This window comes from Larus michahellis, chromosome 2, assembly GCF_964199755.1.
Source record: "Larus michahellis chromosome 2, bLarMic1.1, whole genome shotgun sequence".
In the NCBI taxonomy this organism is placed as follows: Eukaryota; Metazoa; Chordata; class Aves; order Charadriiformes; family Laridae; genus Larus; species Larus michahellis.
Genome location: NC_133897.1, coordinates 133505719 through 133523651, shown reverse-complemented (window position 1 = coordinate 133523651; position 17933 = coordinate 133505719). Strand labels below are relative to the sequence as shown.

Genomic DNA, 17933 nt, shown 5'->3' with positions numbered 1-17933 from the left:
TTCTTCATTTTCTACACCATGCTGCCTCTTAACGTAGGAATCTTGTGTCCTGCGTTCCCTTTGCAAAATCCTCTTCACTTCTTTTTGGTTTAAGGTCTCTTCACTTATCTCTGTACCAGGTAACAAGCATAAACATATAATGAAAGTGAAAGAATAATTCTGCAAGTGCCAATGTCCGTGAAGGTACGCATCTGAAGAAATCTTCTGTGTATTGTGGCTCTTCGCCCCGTAGTTCCCCCATTTTCTTAAAAACACTGAATCCTAGATAGCTCCTACATGTTATACAGGAGCATATATAGCTCCTACATACGCTGCAAGCGGGCATGTTCTCAGAATATACAGAAGCTGTCGCTGCAAAAAAAATTCCTCGCGGCTTTAGGAAGAAGCCAGCAGAGCCTGGACCTGCCTCTCACCGGGCAGCAGCCAGGCACCGACCCCTCAAAGTAGAACATCGCTTTTCTTCCACGGAATCACCACAGCGTTTGTTGCCAGAGGGCAAGTTTTAAAAGGAAAACCCGCCATGGCCTATGGGCTGAGGGGAACCGCCTCAGTGAGGGCGGCAACCCAGCCACCTCACAGCCGGTTCGCCTCACGACCGGGCGGAAGGCCCCGGGAGGCGGAGTAAGGTGGAAGAGTGGCTTCCGCCTTCCCGCTCTTCGGCGGCGGTGTGAGGGGAGCGGAGCGGAGCCCGGGGAGGCGGTGTGTGTTTGTAAATTTTTCCTGCAGGGATGGTGTCGCTGCTGCCGCGCATCGAGAGGCTCTCGTCGCGGGTGGTGCGGGTGCTGGGCTGCAACCCGGGGCCCCTGACCCTGCAGGGCACCAACACCTACCTGGTGGGCACCGGGTCCAGGTAACGACCCTGCTCGGGGGCGGGGGAAGGGGACGGGGGGGGACGGGGCGGCGGCGGCAGCCGCCGCCCCGTCCCCCCCGTCCCCTTCCCCCGCCCCGCTTGGGGCCTGTGCGCTGTGTTGGGCCGAGGCGGGGAATTCGCTGAGGGGGGCCGTGTGGGTGCCTTCCCCTCAGGCCCCTGCTGGGCCGTAGCTGCTGCGACCTGTCCGGGAATTTGAAGTCTGTGGACTAAATGTGTTATTTATCCCCATTTATAAATTGTTCTGCCACGGGGGGTTGAATATTATGGAGAAGAGAGAAGGTGTCTGGAATATGAAGACATCCATCGTTACCACATTTCCCTGCGATGTTTGGTTCTCTGTTTAACGTTACTTAACTATCATATGTCAAAATTCTCTCACTGTTTTTTTATTTCCCTCTGTTGTTTTTTTTTTTGTCCGTGTGTAGAAGAGTCCTTATTGACACTGGGGAGCCAGCTGTTCCTGAATATATTGGCTGTTTAAAGCAGGCGCTGTCAGAGTTCAGCATCTCAATTCAAGAAATTTTAGTGACGCACTGGCACCATGATCATACTGGTGGAATACCTGATATCTGCACAAACATCCCTGGAGGTAAGCCAGAGATTTCAGATATTGTTGAAAATGTTTCGTACTTGGCAAGAAAAAGCTTTTACTGAGTGCTTCTGTGCAAAGCACCTGAGAGATTATTTTGAAATCTCTGTGTAAACTACATGTAATTTCGTTATACTGTTGCAATGTCTGGAATCGGAGCAATGAATAATCTGAATGTTGTAGTACTACAGTTTTGCATCAATACCTGTGCATACCTTGATAGTGAATTTTTTTGATGTGTGAATAATGAGAACCTAGATTACCATCAGCAGTTTATGGGATACCTGGAGCTGTGAGAAAAGATACTCTTTTCTCTCTGCATTTCCAGTAATGACAAATTGACCATTACTTTCACTTGTGTAAAAACAATAAATAACTTAATCTCTGAAAAAGAAACATGCATAACTTTGAGATTCCTTACAGCGTACCATTAGTAATTGCTGACAAATTTGTAGACCTCGGATCATGAGGGGGAAGAGGGTAGGGCAGTCTGCACATGAATTCTGATATAAAAATCTGTATTTCATGTTGAGTAAGACATTTCTGCTTTAGTATCTGGGAAGGGAATAAGCAGTATGGATCATACAGTTCTTAGGGTCATTGGACTTTGTCAGAAGCTTTGTCACAGGCTTTATCAGATTTTGTAAAGTTGCCAGGTACTTATCTGCAAAGAAGCCCAGGCACTGCTGAAAACAACATTGGTGTCTTTGTGAGGGTTTTGGTTTTGCAACCCATGAGCATGGCAGTAAAGACTAGCAAGGGATATAAATACCTTTCTGGATTGCTATCAGTAGCTGTTCCAGCCGAGGCCTTCACAGTTCAGAACAATAGACACTGAGGGAACTTGCAGATCAAAAAGCCTCTGTCCACTGTTACGCAAATGTTGAATGGTGCTTCTGTGAATCATAATGCAGAATGAGAATGTGGATATCTTAGTGGTGTTGTAGAAGCCTGTGGGTTTTGGCTCTTGATGAGTCAAGAAGGAACACTTGTAAAATACAATAATTACTGACATTTCTTTTTTAATTTCACTTGTGCTTTTTTGTCTTCAAAACTGTTGCTGTTACAGAGTACAGTATTCAGATTCAGTGGCTTTCACTGTTCAGTTTTTGTGGCTCTGGAATAAGGTTGCTTTATAAACACAAAGTTATTGTAGAGAGTTTCTTGTTTCTAGTTTTGTATTCACACTGTGTAATAATTAATTGTACTTGTTCAACAAGTAGCCTTTCTGTGGAATGAGCTTTGTTAGTGACAAATTCAAAACATCATTTTCTTTGCTTTCTTTAAATAGACTCTGAATATCGCATCTGTAAGCTTCCTCGTGTCCCTCACCGTGAAGAAAAAATAAAAGGAGGACATAAATATTTTTATCTTAAAGAGGGAGATGTGATACAGACAGAGGGAGCCACACTCAGGTAAACCCCAATTTCTTCAAGTTTGCTGGATCACTTTTTTCTTCCGAATTCTGAAACATATATGTATCCTAACTTCTAATAATTGGCAGCCCATACATCTAATCTTGTCAACACTTATGCATGTAGACTTCCCATCATGCTCCAGTAGGGTGCGTTTATACAAAGAAATTGTTTTTACGAATGAGGATTATCAGGAATTTGCATTGGTTTTTGGCCTCAGCAGAGAAATTTAGAACATTTCCTGTGAAAAATATTTCCTCTGGGAAAATCAAATAGGATTTTACATACTTTCTGATCACTCTTAGATAAGTAGTTATTATTAAAATTGATATTTTTGGGGAACTTTACGGTAGTCTGGATGGATTATTTAGCAAGCCTTTCTTTTTACTTTAAAAATATTTCCCAAGGAGACACTAAAACATTTAATACTTAAAATGTTTAAATTTAAACCTTTAACCTGTCAGGTTCTTGTAGGATTCCAGTTTGGGAGGGCTTCTTCCCAGAGAGCATACTGCCTGTCTTGTTAGTATGAATGACTTTGAAACAGAAAGCTATTCTGCCTCACTCAAACACACACACACACACAATAAAAAGATCTGACCGTTCTATTTCCAGAGGTCTTTCATTAACAAGCCTTTACTCTTCTAAGAGCACATTTTGCTTGTTTTCCTCAGTTTAGATGAGAATTATATACCACTTGCAGAATATGCCAGATGGCCGATTGGAAGAAAAAACTTAAAGAATGTATTTGACAAAAAGCATTTTATTTTGTTAGTGTAAAAAAGAAAATACATGGAGAGTATGATATTGAATATTGAAGACCTATCACTATGCTAAGTGGCCCATGTTTGGACAAAATCAATTTAGAGATGGAAAAGAACTTGTTAAATTTGAATCCAAGTAAGACAGGCATGGCACACTTTGAAGTTTCGGGTAATGCAGCCAAAGTTTATGCTTCTGTTATAAGCAGGTACTCTCACCTGATTAATCCAGTAAGCACTTTAAGGATACTCTTAGATCCACCACTGGTTCCAAAATAGCAGTATCTGCACGTTAAATTCTAGTTAGCAACCTTCAAGTTTTCAAGGTGTGCCAGGAAGTGTTGGGTTCTTTTTCCTTAGTTTTTCCATGTTAGTGGCTAAGCTCCTGGTAAAGTTTCATCAGGAACTGGAGAATACCACTTCCTACAAAGGCAAGATGCCACCCATCAACTTGATTTTTATGTTGCCTCCACAGGGCGATGGCTCAGCTGCTTTCTGCTGACCTCAGTAAGAGCTGGAAGTCATTGCATCAGATGGTGCTGTGCCTCTGGCTTCCCAGCCCTGCACTGCCATGGCTCGGTGCCATTTAGCGTTGGCCTGTACATCCTGCTTGGCACCAGCTCTGTCCGTTCCCTATCACTGGATAGATGCATCTGCCATTAGTAAGAAGATTCTGTTGAATTTCAGCAGTGATGCTGGTCTGAGTTGTGTACTTTCAGTTTGAATCAGCCTCAACTTGAGGCCTCCCGCCTTTCAAAAATGGTAGCAGAAGGACACTGCAGTGCTGCTCAGGTTACTATATGTGTATCAACTGCCCATTCAGGCTTTGCTGCTTTCTAATGCAGTACTCATTCAAGATGTGGGGTCCTCAGTCCTTACCATTTGTAAGGCTGTTTAATGACCTGCACATAGAACAGCTAAAAGACCATGATTCCTTGTTGTGTTTGACAGCTCTGCTCCACTGTGTCATGGAGCTTTCAGGGAAAAATAAATTCCGGGAGACAGAACTTTAATCTGGGTTGGGTCCAGAAGTTTATAGTTAATTTCTAAAAAAATTGGCAACATCATCCTTACCCTCTTTTGCTAAGTGCAAGGTGTATGTCAAGAACTTCACACGTTTCAATCTGCAAATAACATCAGTTTTTCTTTTTTTAAAGCTTCAGAGTAAAGCCCTCTATAACACAAATTCTATATGACTAGCCAGCTCTCTTCATGCACTTTTATTATGATGTGTCTTGTAAGTAAAAGCATGTTAGAGATGATGATCTGTGTTCTCTACATGGTGTAAGAAAATGGACTGGGATTATACAAAGTGATACCCTGTTTACATTGACATTTCAGCCTTTTTTGGTCTATTTTTTCTGGTTTTGTTACAAGCTACTTTGTAAGTGTATGGTTTTATCGTTATTTTTTTCTAGCTTCTGAAAATGAACTGTACATGCTGTGTGAAAAACTTACGCTTTTTTGTTGTTGTTCTTTAAAAAGAGTTTTATATACGCCTGGACACTCTGATGACCATATGGTTTTACATCTGGAAGAAGAAAATGCTATATTTTCCGGTGACTGTATTTTAGGGGAAGGAACAACAGTAATTGAAGACCTGTATGATTACATGAAAACTTTGAAAAGGTTATTAGAAATGAAACTAGATTTAATATATCCAGGTAAGTGGTTCTATTTTTAACTGCTCTGTTTTACTGTATAATTTTTAAATATTTCCTCTAAGAATTTGCGAACTCTTACTACATTCAAACACCATTACTAATGTAACAATTCAAGTTCATTATATATCCAGTGCTAAGCTAAGATGACTTTATGACACAGTGGTTTGCAAGACTTGAAAATTATTCAGTGATAGGTATCTTTCCTTCCAGAGATTTCTCCATTTGAGGGTGGATCTGGCGCTTCTGTGCCTAAAGCCTAAAGAGGCCAGAATCTTTCGCTGTTGGAATCATGCAGCAAATTTCATTTTCTTATATCACTCTATCCATGTGCCTTAATGTTACCCTGCAAGAAAAAATAATAGTTGTTCTTTTGGTCCTTTGCATCCTCACAGACACTGCCAATGTGAGTAACCTGGTAATGTTTTTCTGAGAGAGACCTCTGTCCTTTGCAGCACAGATTATCAAAGTTCATCTTGGAAAGCTACCGAACTGTCAAATGGTTGTCTTAGTTAATGACTTGGCTTAAATGTGAATGAGAGCCAAGAGGCTCAACATCATGTTCTAAAAATAAGTTATCGATTTATTCAGTCTATGACTATGCTTTAATTTTTTTGCTCTATCTCCCCCAAACCTTGGGAATGCATTTACTTTTCATATAAACCATGTGTCTGTTTGACAAGACTGGATTTTAAGAATTCATTAGGTAACTAAGGCTTAAGCTCCTCATTTGCTTTTTCAGGGCTACATCTTAGGATTTTTTCTGACTTTTTCTGTTTCATCTTCTTCAACCTGTCATTCTGAGCGACTGTGTCTACATTCTCAGTTCAGTCTTCCTCCATTAACCATCTATGTTTAGCCTACATAAACAAATCTCTTGCGTATTCATTCTTAAAAAATCTTTTGAAGTAGGTGTTTAAGTGCTTTAAGATCTAAGCATAAAAATGCTATTTAAGAAAAATATCATTATAGATATTCCATGGATGTGGAGGCTGACATAGACTGAAATAGTGACTTGGTCATAGTTTTTGCCTTAACTACTGATAAAACTAAGAATATTTTAGCCTCCAGAATCTCAATCTATTGATCAATTGAATGTACTTTCTTTCTTAAATACCTACAAAACACCGTCTGTTCCTCTAATTGAATTTCTGCCTTCCAAAGCCCCATATATGACAAATTCTATTTGGTCTTTCACTCTCTTCTTAATCATTATTTATCTACATTACATATTCACTAAGTTGAATATTCGTCCCATTTATCTGTAACTGTTTGCTACGCTGTTGTAAGTATGTTCATGTTGTATTTGCAATTAGGAAGCTAGTCAGGTATTATGCATTTTCAGTGATGAGTAGCTACGTATTGAGATGGTTTGGAACTAACTTTCTTTTTTTAACCATGCATCACAAAATGTTATGTGCGATTGTGTAAAAGATAACTATTGCCCAAGCAGAACAATTGTTTATACTATTGGTATGAACTACAGTAGAATGGTAACTTATATCAGAAAGTACTTTGCTTTACCAATACATTCTATATAAGCTCAGTACTTTGTCTTTATTGGGGTTTTAGGTCTTTGTAATTCTTGAGCTGTTTCTCTGTTCCCCATCCACAACAGCCTCATCCACATTGCAGCCTCAGAATTAGAAGTAGGGCAGCGTGATTTTTTTGTGCTGGCATGGTGTGAGTAGCTGAATTTTGCAAAGCTTTCCCCTGCCATGTTTATTTTTTAATTTAATGTGGAAATGACTTCAGGCAGAATAGTCATGGCAGTCTATTTACAGCCAATAGTTGATGAGAATCTTTAGGACCAGAAAAGGGCGATTTAGTCAGCAGAGGGCTCCCTATCCTATAATAATAAACAGCGTTCCTTGATAATATAGAAACAAATGGTACTGGAGTTAGGAATCTGTGCAAGATTTCATGAGCCAATTATTTTCTTCAATTTTATCCTCTGTGCTTTAATTTACTGTAAAGTAAGAGAATCTCTATTACTTCACAGGGTGTTATGAGAATGAAAACTTACTGTTTCTGATCATCTGGGCTATACAGGGGTCTGAAATAATACAAAGCTCTCTGATATAAAGTCTGAATTATTGCAAAGATCTATTTCACATGCTCAGAAACATTTTACATTATGCAGATTTTAATTTATCTATTGGTGAAGTCAACTGTGTGTCCCTGAAAAATTATGGATGGGAAAGATCCACATTTGGATTTAGTTCCAAGGTGTCTGACATAATTTTAATGTATGTATATGCATACGCAGTGGCTATGGATCAGATGATGTAAAGGATATGAAATGCCTTTAGCTTTGTAAAACATGGGTTCCATTCCAGGTACTGACATCGGTCTTGTACGTTAAGTCAATTAAATCACTTGGAAGAGCAGGAACTGGTTTTAAGACTGCCTTGTGATTCAATGTCCGTGCCTTAATTTTGGATTCTTTAATGTGACTTCTGTCATTGGAGAATGCAAGAGAATGGACAGTTACCATTATAGTCTCTGCTCTGCATATCTTAATGTGTTTTTTCTAAATTTAAACTTTTTTTTTAAAAATGGTAACATATTTACTAGAAATACTGTTATATTTGTAATTTATTTTGTAAGGAAAAATAGCTTCAGATTAAATACATTTGAAATCATTAAATATATGTGTATACGATAGTATGGTTTTATATTTACATGTTACATATTTTATTTATACTGTCTTTACACAAGGTAAGCTTCAATGTATATTTAGTAATTTCAGATCTGCTGAAGTGAGTGTATCAGATGATATGCATAAATATTTTGACTTGCTGAAGGATAGATTCCTTTGACACTTTTTCATTTCACAGATACTCAAAACATGAAAAATTAACGGCTATATTTCTATAAGCTACCTGTCCTCAGGCAAAATAAACTCTAATTTAAAACCCTTAAAACTAAAAACCCATTTAGTCAGTTAACACAAAAGTACAAGTAAAGAATATGATGGTTTTTTTAAAAATAGTTACAAGAACCTCGAAAGAAACTGAGTGATTTGGATGATACTGAGTAACTTCTAAAAGAAAGCTATGATTTTTTACAGTAGTTTCTGTTCTATTAATTTTATAAATTACTTGGAGTTTAGGCTGGCAGAGCTGGAAGTTGCTGCTGCAACTTCAGGTGAGGTATACAGGCAAAGAAATAGGAAACCTTGCTATAAAAAGCACGTGATGACTATTAATGCAAGTAAATTTCTCTATAGGTAAAACATTAATTTCTGTGCATGTAACTCATTTCTGAAAAATATTTTCTTTTCATCTGCCATTTTAGCGTATAATGAACCAGTATTTGATTTTTCTCCAAAGGTTAGTGCTTTACCAATTTAGCCTTTTTCTAATTTGATTCAAAGACCTTTCAGTAAGTTGAACATTTCTGATCTGCCACAGTAAGTCCAGGAAAAAACATATGTGTTTTGTTTATTAACCAGCCAGACATAAAATGATCCACATATAACCTTCCTTGTGCATTGCTTATTCCTGCCCTTACAGGTTCCAATTGATTCACTGATTTGTCTTCTATTAATTTTTTTGATCATACTTATTAAAGTGTGTTCTTAAGGGAATGAAGTCAGTGTGTGAGTCAGTTTTGAAGATCCGTCCTGGAAAATTTATTTGTCGCAATAGAAGATGTTACTTTTCTTACCTCTGTGTTTGTTGGATAGCCCCACAACAGGACAGTGGTACATGAGCCTTTTACCTCAGCCATTACTGTTCAAAGACCAGTATAGTTTGGGGGAAGAGAGAGAGAGGCATTTTTCAAATCCATTCAGCAGTGAACTCTTTTCCTTTTTTTTTTTTTAAATAGCCTAAAGTAGTCTTTCCTTGCCTTCCTTATTCCATCTGAAGTATTCCCTTTCCCCATTCAGACTTTTCAGATCCTAATTCTTCCTTTCCATCTTAATGCTTTTCAATTGCAGACTGTGATGCAGACATTCAAACTTAATTTTGGCCTACTTATATGAAATACAAAACCATGCAAAGAATGTCTTGCAATTTAACATCAAGGATACTCTGACAGGTGCTGCTCCCTTCTTATGACTTCTAAGTCCACCAGAGTTCACATAAGAATGATTCAGTTTTTCAGTAGCATGCTTAATTCCAAATTTAAGTAATAGCAGTGTGGTACATGTGTTTTGATTTAGGTCATGGCCCAGTAGTACGTGATGCAAATGCTAGAATCCAGAGCTACCTTTCTCACCGAAATGCACGTGAACAGCAAATTCTAAATGTTTTCCAGAAGAATGCTGGAAAATCATATACATCCTCGGAGCTTGTAAAGATGGTATACCAGGTAATTGTTGATTAAAAGTTTTTAGATCAAGCTAAAGAAAATTGAGGTTATGTTCATAAAATTGTATGTAACAGTTTAAGTAGTCGAGTGAAGACCGTGGTGACTTTTTTAAAAGAGAAAAAAGAAAAGATTGCTGCTTGTTCAGAATTAATATATGACGATGCATTTAAATTGTATTGTTTGAGCACTTCACTGGAGTAGGGCCCAAATGATTCTTACAAACTTCTTATTTCACTCTCTGGGTGGTCCTTAAAGACAGTTTCCTAGAACCAAGCAAAAATAAAGTTGTAGTGCTTGGTCCTAAGTGAAAAGTATGAGATGACTGTTAATTTTTTTATTTGTCAAAGTCTGTTTGGAGTCTCCTGAAAGATTGGTTAAAGTTTCTAGTTCCTGATCAGTGTGCGGGAGGATGCAGGTGAACTGACATCTCACAGAGACGGATATTATGCTCAGGAGTTGGGTAGCTTGCGTGTGTCATTAGACATGCATAAGAGTATTTTTTTCACTACTTCATTATTCTTCACGTAACCTCAATAATCTGTAAGTGTGGTATGGGGTTACCCCTCCTAGCAAGTAGAGATAAAAAGACATATAGCATTTACTTCGGAGGAAGATGTCAAAGTTGCCAGTGGCTGTGGTTTGTGAACAGGTCTGTAACAGCTTCACAACTCATTTTTCATGGTTCTGCTGATCCCCAGTTTCCAAAAGAACGGCTATGTCACATTGAATGTTTTGCAGTGCTGACGTACTGTCACCTGTGGCTGTTTAGCTCCTGCAGTTTTCCTGCCTGAACAACTGCAGGTTTTAAGTATATAGCCATTCACATGTTTCTGTAAATCACAAACCACTTGTCCTGTCACTATATGATAAGAATTTTTTCAGTACTACTAAAGCTTTCACATTAAAAAAAAAAAAAGTCAAATCTTCCAAAGCTTTTTGAAGATTCACAATTTATTGAGCTAGTTTTCTAGTGAATTTTCCTGCCAGACTCGTGTTGTTTGGAGGAGGACTTTTTAGTTTTGAAAAAGGCGGCTTTACTTTCAGGATGATAGAGCTGAAGAGGGGCATTTTGAGAAATGTTATTGTTTTTTACCTAATGAGCATTGGAAATCTTTAAAAGATACTTTGTCCTCCTGAAGTTGTTGTATTTTTGAACTTGTTTACTCATTTACAGATACTAATCGTTAAAGGATATTTAAACCGATGCAAATATTGTCATGGAATAGAAGTGATTGGTATCTGTTGAGAAATGCATCTTTAAATTTGTCACTAAAAATGCTCAGCTACACTGACAACCCAGTGCAGACCAAGCTCAGAAGAGCACAGTCTTCTTAGCATTGGCCAAAGTTTGCGTAATACAAATGGATAGTGCAAAAAATGAGCAAAGTAAACAAAAATGCGGTATTAGGCTACTAGTTTTAACTGGCGTAAAACTGATTTACTCATTTCAGTTTGTTGTCATTATATAACTAACTGAATGTTCAACATAGCAATTGAGAAGAGGAAAATCTATGTTAATGATTTTCATAATGAAGTTCCATATTGGAAAAACAGTTGGGAGATACTTAAATTCAAAATGTGTATTTGTGCTCCCATTAGGATATCCCTGAAAATTTACTTCTAGCAGCAGAAAATAACCTCCTAGTCCACTTGAAGAAGCTGGAAAAAGAAGGAAAAGTGTGTAAGTTGTGGATGGAGCGGTGGACGGAGAGTGATTTTCATTTTGATATTCTGTGTACTGTTTCTCATTGTATTTTAGTACTTTATTTCCTGGGGGGAAAAAATACCTGCAATTAGTTGCAGTGGCTGTCCTTCAGACAATTTGAAGTAGAATTATATACAAAAAGCCTATATACAGTATTTCCAAACTTTTGGAAAATATTTTATAAAATATTTGTGAGATGCTTAGAGCACAGATTACTGCAATGCGTATACATTTAAATTTTTGTTTTAAATGTACCATGGAATACATGGTTTATACCTTTGTGTATTTTCTGAAATTCATACCTAAGTACGCACGTATGTAGCATTTTATGGAATTACATTTTATGTTTCTGCCTTTCCTAAATGCATATTGTTGTATGTGTGTATTCTAGAGATGGTTAAAATTGCACAGTATAAGTTTTTATAATTTCTGATTAGTACAGTACTTAAGTAGAGCAACTATATTTAGTTTTCTGTTTTCACATGGTGCCTTTACTTTTAGTGAACAAGGTGAAGTATTCTATTTCTGTAATGGCATGCGCATGTGGAAATGTTACTCAGCCAAAAGCTAAGGAAAATATTTTTCTGTACGTTACATAACTGCACCCAGAACTGTCTACTTAAAAGTAAATAACTACATGAATATTTAGAACGCTTTCAGATTTTCAGCATTTACCAGCCTGAATAACAACATGAAATCAGTGTATTTTTTCCAACTTAGACCTTCTGTTTATTTTGATGATAAATCAGCTACTAGGTACTAATTGCTTGAACAACTGAGACTTAATTTTTGTAATAATAATGACCTGCTTTTTATTCAGAGAAAATAGACTAGAGACACATGAATACAGTCATTACTGAAATGCTGTCTTTGAGCATATTTTGTACAGAATGCCATGGAAGCTTACCAGCGTGATACTTACTGCACCTGCTTTTAAATGTGGTCTCAATTCTTGGTTATTAACACATCATTGACCTACACATTTCTCCAGATTGACTGCACAAGATTCCTCTGGGGTGTCAGATGCAGTTGACTATTTATCCCTTCCTTTCACTGCCAAAGCAGCTCAAGCAACAGCATTTTCTGTTTAGATGTAGTGGATAAATTAACTTTCTCTTTAAAGGTAGACTTGCAGTCTTCCTTACAAAAGACTGTATGTATGCATCTTAAATATCCAGGAATTTACTTGTTTGACTTAGATAGTGACTTTCATCTCTTAAGCTAAGGGTTTTTTTGCAGTTCCCTCTCCCGCTTCCCTCCCCCCCGCCCCACCCCCACCCCCAAAAAAAATTATTAGAAAGTTTAAATAACTAGAGGAGATACTAATCAGAAGAATTGTTGTGACTCTTCTACTCCAGTTGGAGGTCCTTGGTTAAGCTGCATGCTCCTGCTTTCCACAAAGCACAAGAAGTGCCCTTTAAAGTTTCTTGTTTTGTTTTTTTGGGTTTTTTTTTAATCTTCAGTTTGTGCTCACAGAGGAGGAGGAAAGCAATCTCATCGAAACACTTGGGCGTTTTCTGTGCTGACCTCTGCAGTATAGAAACAGTTGTTAAATTTTTAAATACAAGCTTAGACCCAGAGCTATGATAAACACTTGACATCATGTGACCTTTGTCAGTTTTTCAGTTCAAATTAAGGACATCTGTTAAGGAAAATGAATTCTGTTGGTTCTGAGCATGTAGCATACAAATACTTGCGTGCTCATGTTACTTGTTCATTTGGTTTTGATATGATGGCCTTTCCACATAGTCTGAGTTGCAGTATTGCAAGTTTTGTTCTCATTATGGAAGACTTGAGTTGCAGTCATAACACTGTCTGCTTAATTTTCACAAAATATTTTTCCAAAGAAACATGTTGTCAATATGGGTAATGAATGTGACAGGCATATTACAATGTTAGAAGGGAGCTACTCCATGCAAATTATGGCCATATGCTGTCTGCTGCAGTCATTAATTCACCACTTCATTCTAGGGATTGCAGTTTATGTTGGTACATAACTTTTATAACTTCAATTGGGAGTGAAACTGCCTTTACAGATTGGCTTTTCTCACTTAAAACAGAAAAATAATGCCTTGTACACAGGAGTATGTCACAATATGCGCGTGTAAGCTTTCTCCCATATTTGGATATAAATATCTTGGTCACTGTTTCACATTTTTAAAACACAGCTGATGAAGTGATAAAAATAATTTGACTGTTCTTAATTTAGCAGCACAGATTTTTTTTTTTTCCTCTAAAGTTCATAAATTTCAGAATATGCAACAAGCTCTCTGCTACCTCAAATTTCTTAACATCTAGAAATTTTAATATTCTGACCTTTAAGTAACTGTAGGATTATTAAACCCTTTTTTATTAATCATTCTTTATATTGCTAGGTGACATTGTGAAACAGTTAATGTTTATCACCTTCCATTAAAACTCAACACTGGCCTGAAGGAAAGTATTCTAATAGTTTTAATAAAAAATGACATGTACAGACATACATATGTATGTACAGGTTAAGTTTGAGACAGTCTAATGTTTATATATAGCACGTAAGTGTTAGTTTGTGACTAATTTGGTCTTTTTTTTTCTTAACAGTATGTGAGGATTCTCCCAACTTCAGATGGAGAAACAATTTATAAGTTACACAAGATTGCTCAAGAATATTTTTAATCTGCACAGTTGCTGCATGAAAAAATATTATGATGAGCTCAGATGATATGTAAAATAAAAACTAATTCTTCTTTCTTCTTTTTTTAAAGGGGTAACGCAATTCTGAAGCAATGTTACAGTCAGTTAACTAATGTTTTTCATATTCTATTTTATGGGAATTTTAAAAAATAACCTGATAAGTACTGAGTTAATAAAATGGAATGAGTATGAAGAACTGAATGTTACCTCTGTTATAAAATACCCAGCTTTTCATCGGTGGCAGAAGAAAAATAGCAAGGTCTTATAAATTTAATATTGCAATATCATAAAGCAATATTATAAACTTAATATATATACTAAAAAATCCTCAGTAAAAATAACAGACAATATCTTATTCTAAACCTGTTTTCATTTGGTTGTGCTTTTCAAAAAGTGATTTTCCAGTAAGTTATCTGTGCAGTCTAAAAACCAAGTTATTTTTGTTAACAGATGTAAATGCTGGGGTTTATATTCCTATTTTAATTTAGCCGCCTGTGCACATCTTTGCTGGTTGCTCACTGCAATAGATTTTAACAAACGCTGAAAGCAATTCCAGACTTCTCTGTTTTCTGGTGGAAACACCATTTCTATGGAATTATTCAAAGGATTCATAAACTTTAACTAATCAATGCCAAAAAAATGCACAGAGTTGGAGCAGACTCTTAAATTCTTTATCTTATAAGATTCTTCAAGAATGTGATTAAAAAGCTGTATAAATTCAGGTATGTATTTTACACATATGAAGTTAAGTTTGTCACTTTATAACTAACAAGCTTCAAGTTTTGCTATTAAATCCATTTAAACTACAGGTATTTTAACTAAAGATTGTATTTGGTTGTAAGATACTGTATAGTGTATTAAAATAAAATGTTTGAAGAATAATTTAAACTGCAAGTTCAGTTCTCTATGTAGCTTAAACTTCCAGAATAGTGCATAAATATTTGCATTACTTTGTGTATTCAAAGTGTGTGAAGTTTTTGTTAGATACACTTCTGTTAATGCTGGCTCAACTTTAAAAAAAAAAAAAAAAAATCAGATATGAGGTGTTTGAAAGTACCAAAGGCAAATATGTGTCCTTGAAAATCCTTGAAAACCTTTTACTGTTCAGTCCTGTGCCTTCATTTGTGAAACGTGCATATGTTTGGCTAGTCAAAGCATGTCTTAATAATTATGGTTATTCTATGAAGTTGATGGCATTTGTTCTGATCAACTGAGCCAAATCCAATATAAGAATACTCCCAGGAACAGCAATCCAAAACTGAAATCATATTCTGAAGTAGTAATCAGACCCTGAAGAGGGGAAACAATAACTTTTCGCTCTATGAAATGATGCTTTTTGCAAACTTCATTGATCTGGTTTTTAGCCACATCGTGATTCTTGCTCCCTTTTAACTTTCTATGCAGTGCCATTTTGGGGTCTTTTTCAGGTCTCCTAGTTTTTCTTCCTTTTATATTTTCTGTTTACTTGCACTCTTCCATTTCAGACGCTTTTTTTTTTCCTCCTTCTCCAACAAACCTGATTTTTTTCAATACCTTTTGGGTTGTTTCTCTCTTCATAATTACACAGAAGCTTTCACATGGACTTCTTGCCATTAATAATTAGTTTTCCTGTAGTGATTTTTGTGAATTTATAGTGACCTTTTACATTGTTAGGAATAAAAGGGTAATTGTCACTGTTTTCTTTTATAAAAACTTAATTCACATTCTCTGAATGATGTCATTTTGCTTCAGGAAAACAGAAAAATCAGTGAAATGGCACAATTTTCTGTCATGAGGTCTGAGAACTGAAGCCCGTAGGAAACTGGTATGAAGAGGTGATGTCTCATTACTGTTCTGAGCTAAAGAAGAAATCTACTGTCAGGCAAAACTTGCTGAATCATCTTCTTCTGTTGCACTATACTTCATTTTTAAATATACGGAAATGGCTTTAGAGTTCAGTTGAAGTATCATTGCAACTTGCAGGCAGTGAAAGTGAGAGGATACAAATCAGAGAATTCCATGTTTTGTGCTGTGCTGCAGCAAGCGCCTGACAGTCTCAAAAAATGAGGGAAATGGCAGTTTAACCGGATTTGTCGTCAATGATCATATCTGGTGTCTCTGAAATAATAAAAGCAGAGATTGCAGTGTTACTAAGATGTGTATACAATAAAGGTAACATATCAGCTATGACATGTTGTAAAAGTCTTAAGACTCATAAAGGTAGCATATCAGCTATGACATGTTGTAAAAGTCTTAAGACTCGTTGATGATGAAATTAAGTCAGGAGTGATTGTTTATTTAAAAATAGAATGGCAATGTAAGCTGTATGTCACGTATGTTTAAAAACGGGGATTGGCCTTTTTACACCCCTTGTATTGAATACATTCATCTGTGCAGAAAGCAGTAAAAGTTAAGAATAAGAACAGGAGAAGGAGCAATTTCTGTCTTATTAATATGGAAGGGCAAATGCCATTCGATGCATTAACTTTCTAAACAGCTGGGGACGGAAGCTGGAAGAAGCACAAATTGCATTTCCAGCCTTGCTGCCAGCTGATTTTAAGATCCTGTCCTGAGAGGGCATCATTTACCAGGTTTAAGACCTAGGAAAGAAGTTTGATGGTATTTATAACCTTTTGAGGGTTTTCTATTCGGTTTCTTGCTAACTTGCTTATTTACATTTTGTTTAAAATGTTGTTCTTGGTTATATCTTTAAGCACGTTTGATGAGTGAATTCAGGAAAGGTTCCCAGATAGGAAAAGCGTTGTTCTGTTTGTGTCTGTTATTGTGGGTGCAGTAATATGCTCACCAAATCCTCCACAGCCTTGCCACCTGAAACAGTGTATTGGGTTTGCGTGGCAAGGTTTTGGTAGCGGGGGAGCCACGGGGGTGGCTTCTGGGAGAAGAGGGCAGAGGGTTCCCCTGTTTCCAACTGGAAGGGAAGGGAACTTCCTAAATGACGCAATCATTTTGAAGCCTGGTATTTCAAAATATGGACATAGAATCATAGAATGGTTTGGGTTGGGAGGGACCTTAAAGATCATGTAGTTCCAACCTACACCAGGTTGCTCAAAGGCCCATCCAACCTGGCCTTGAACACTTCCAGGGATGGGGCATCCACAGTTTCTCCGGGCAACCTGTTCCAGTGTCTCACCACCCTCAGGGTAAAGAATTTCCTCCTAGTATCTAAGTTAAATCTGCCCTCTTTCAGTTTAAACATCTGGAAAGAAACCTGTCAAACACAGGCCAGCAGCCCATTGGCAGGAAGGCAGCTGAGGGCTGACAGTCTGGGGTGTTTCAGGTACGACGCTTCACCTAAAGAGCCCTAAGAAACATCACGTGGCAGAAGAGGGAATTCCAATAAAACGAAGGTGAGGAAACTGTTCAGATGAGGCAACAGGTTGCCTTGTTTTCCATTTCAGTACAGCAGTTTACACTATAGCCTCAGGACAAACACAAAGGCAAGGGGCTCTGTGCCAGTATGAGAGGACTTCTAGCCAGGCACCTGAGGAGCTTGCTGATTGCAGCTTTAGGAAAGGATGTTTTGTCCCAGTTAAGCCCTGTTTGTCATGTTCTTTGGAGATGACCCACCCTGATTTCTTTTAAGGCTGAGGTGGGAAATAGATGTGATACTACATTGCAAAAATTACTCCGATTTTTATCCCAACCCAGTGTACTTCTCAGGTGCAGTGTGTTATATCCATGACTACATGGTATGCAGTTGGGCATATACTTTCACATTGTTATTGCTGAAATAATGTTCTTTCTTAAGAGTTACAAAATACTGGTGTGGCCAGGGGATGAGGAGATTTCTGATGTAAAACATCTTGGGACTGAAATACGAATGCATATGTTTAAACTTTTATATTAAAAAAAAAATAATCTCCAACTATGAAGAGAAAAATTTCTGTAGCCTTTTCTGTATTTTTAAGTACCCCAGATCATATCCAGATATCAGATAT

General features: G+C 37.2%; 1 protein-coding gene across 3 annotated transcripts; it reads left to right on the top strand.

Moving 5' to 3' along the window:
* Positions 1–369: 369 nt before the first annotated feature.
* LACTB2 (lactamase beta 2) lies at positions 370–15697 on the top strand. Of its 3 annotated transcripts, none has more exons than XM_074577252.1 (7): positions 370–850; positions 1297–1460; positions 2752–2875; positions 5122–5300; positions 9469–9617; positions 11217–11298; positions 13903–15697. In XM_074577252.1, exons 1-7 carry the CDS (start codon positions 729–731, stop codon positions 13944–13946), a joined length of 864 nt encoding a protein of 287 aa, XP_074433353.1. In that variant the 5' UTR covers positions 370–728; the 3' UTR covers positions 13947–15697. The 3 variants fall into 3 exon arrangements, with proteins under 3 accessions (XP_074433353.1, XP_074433354.1, XP_074433352.1); XM_074577253.1 differs by having other exon boundaries at positions 598–850; positions 11217–11294; positions 13903–15003; XM_074577251.1 differs by lacking the exon at positions 13903–15697 and having other exon boundaries at positions 598–850; positions 11217–11528.
* The last annotated feature ends 2236 nt before the right edge of the window (positions 15698–17933 follow it).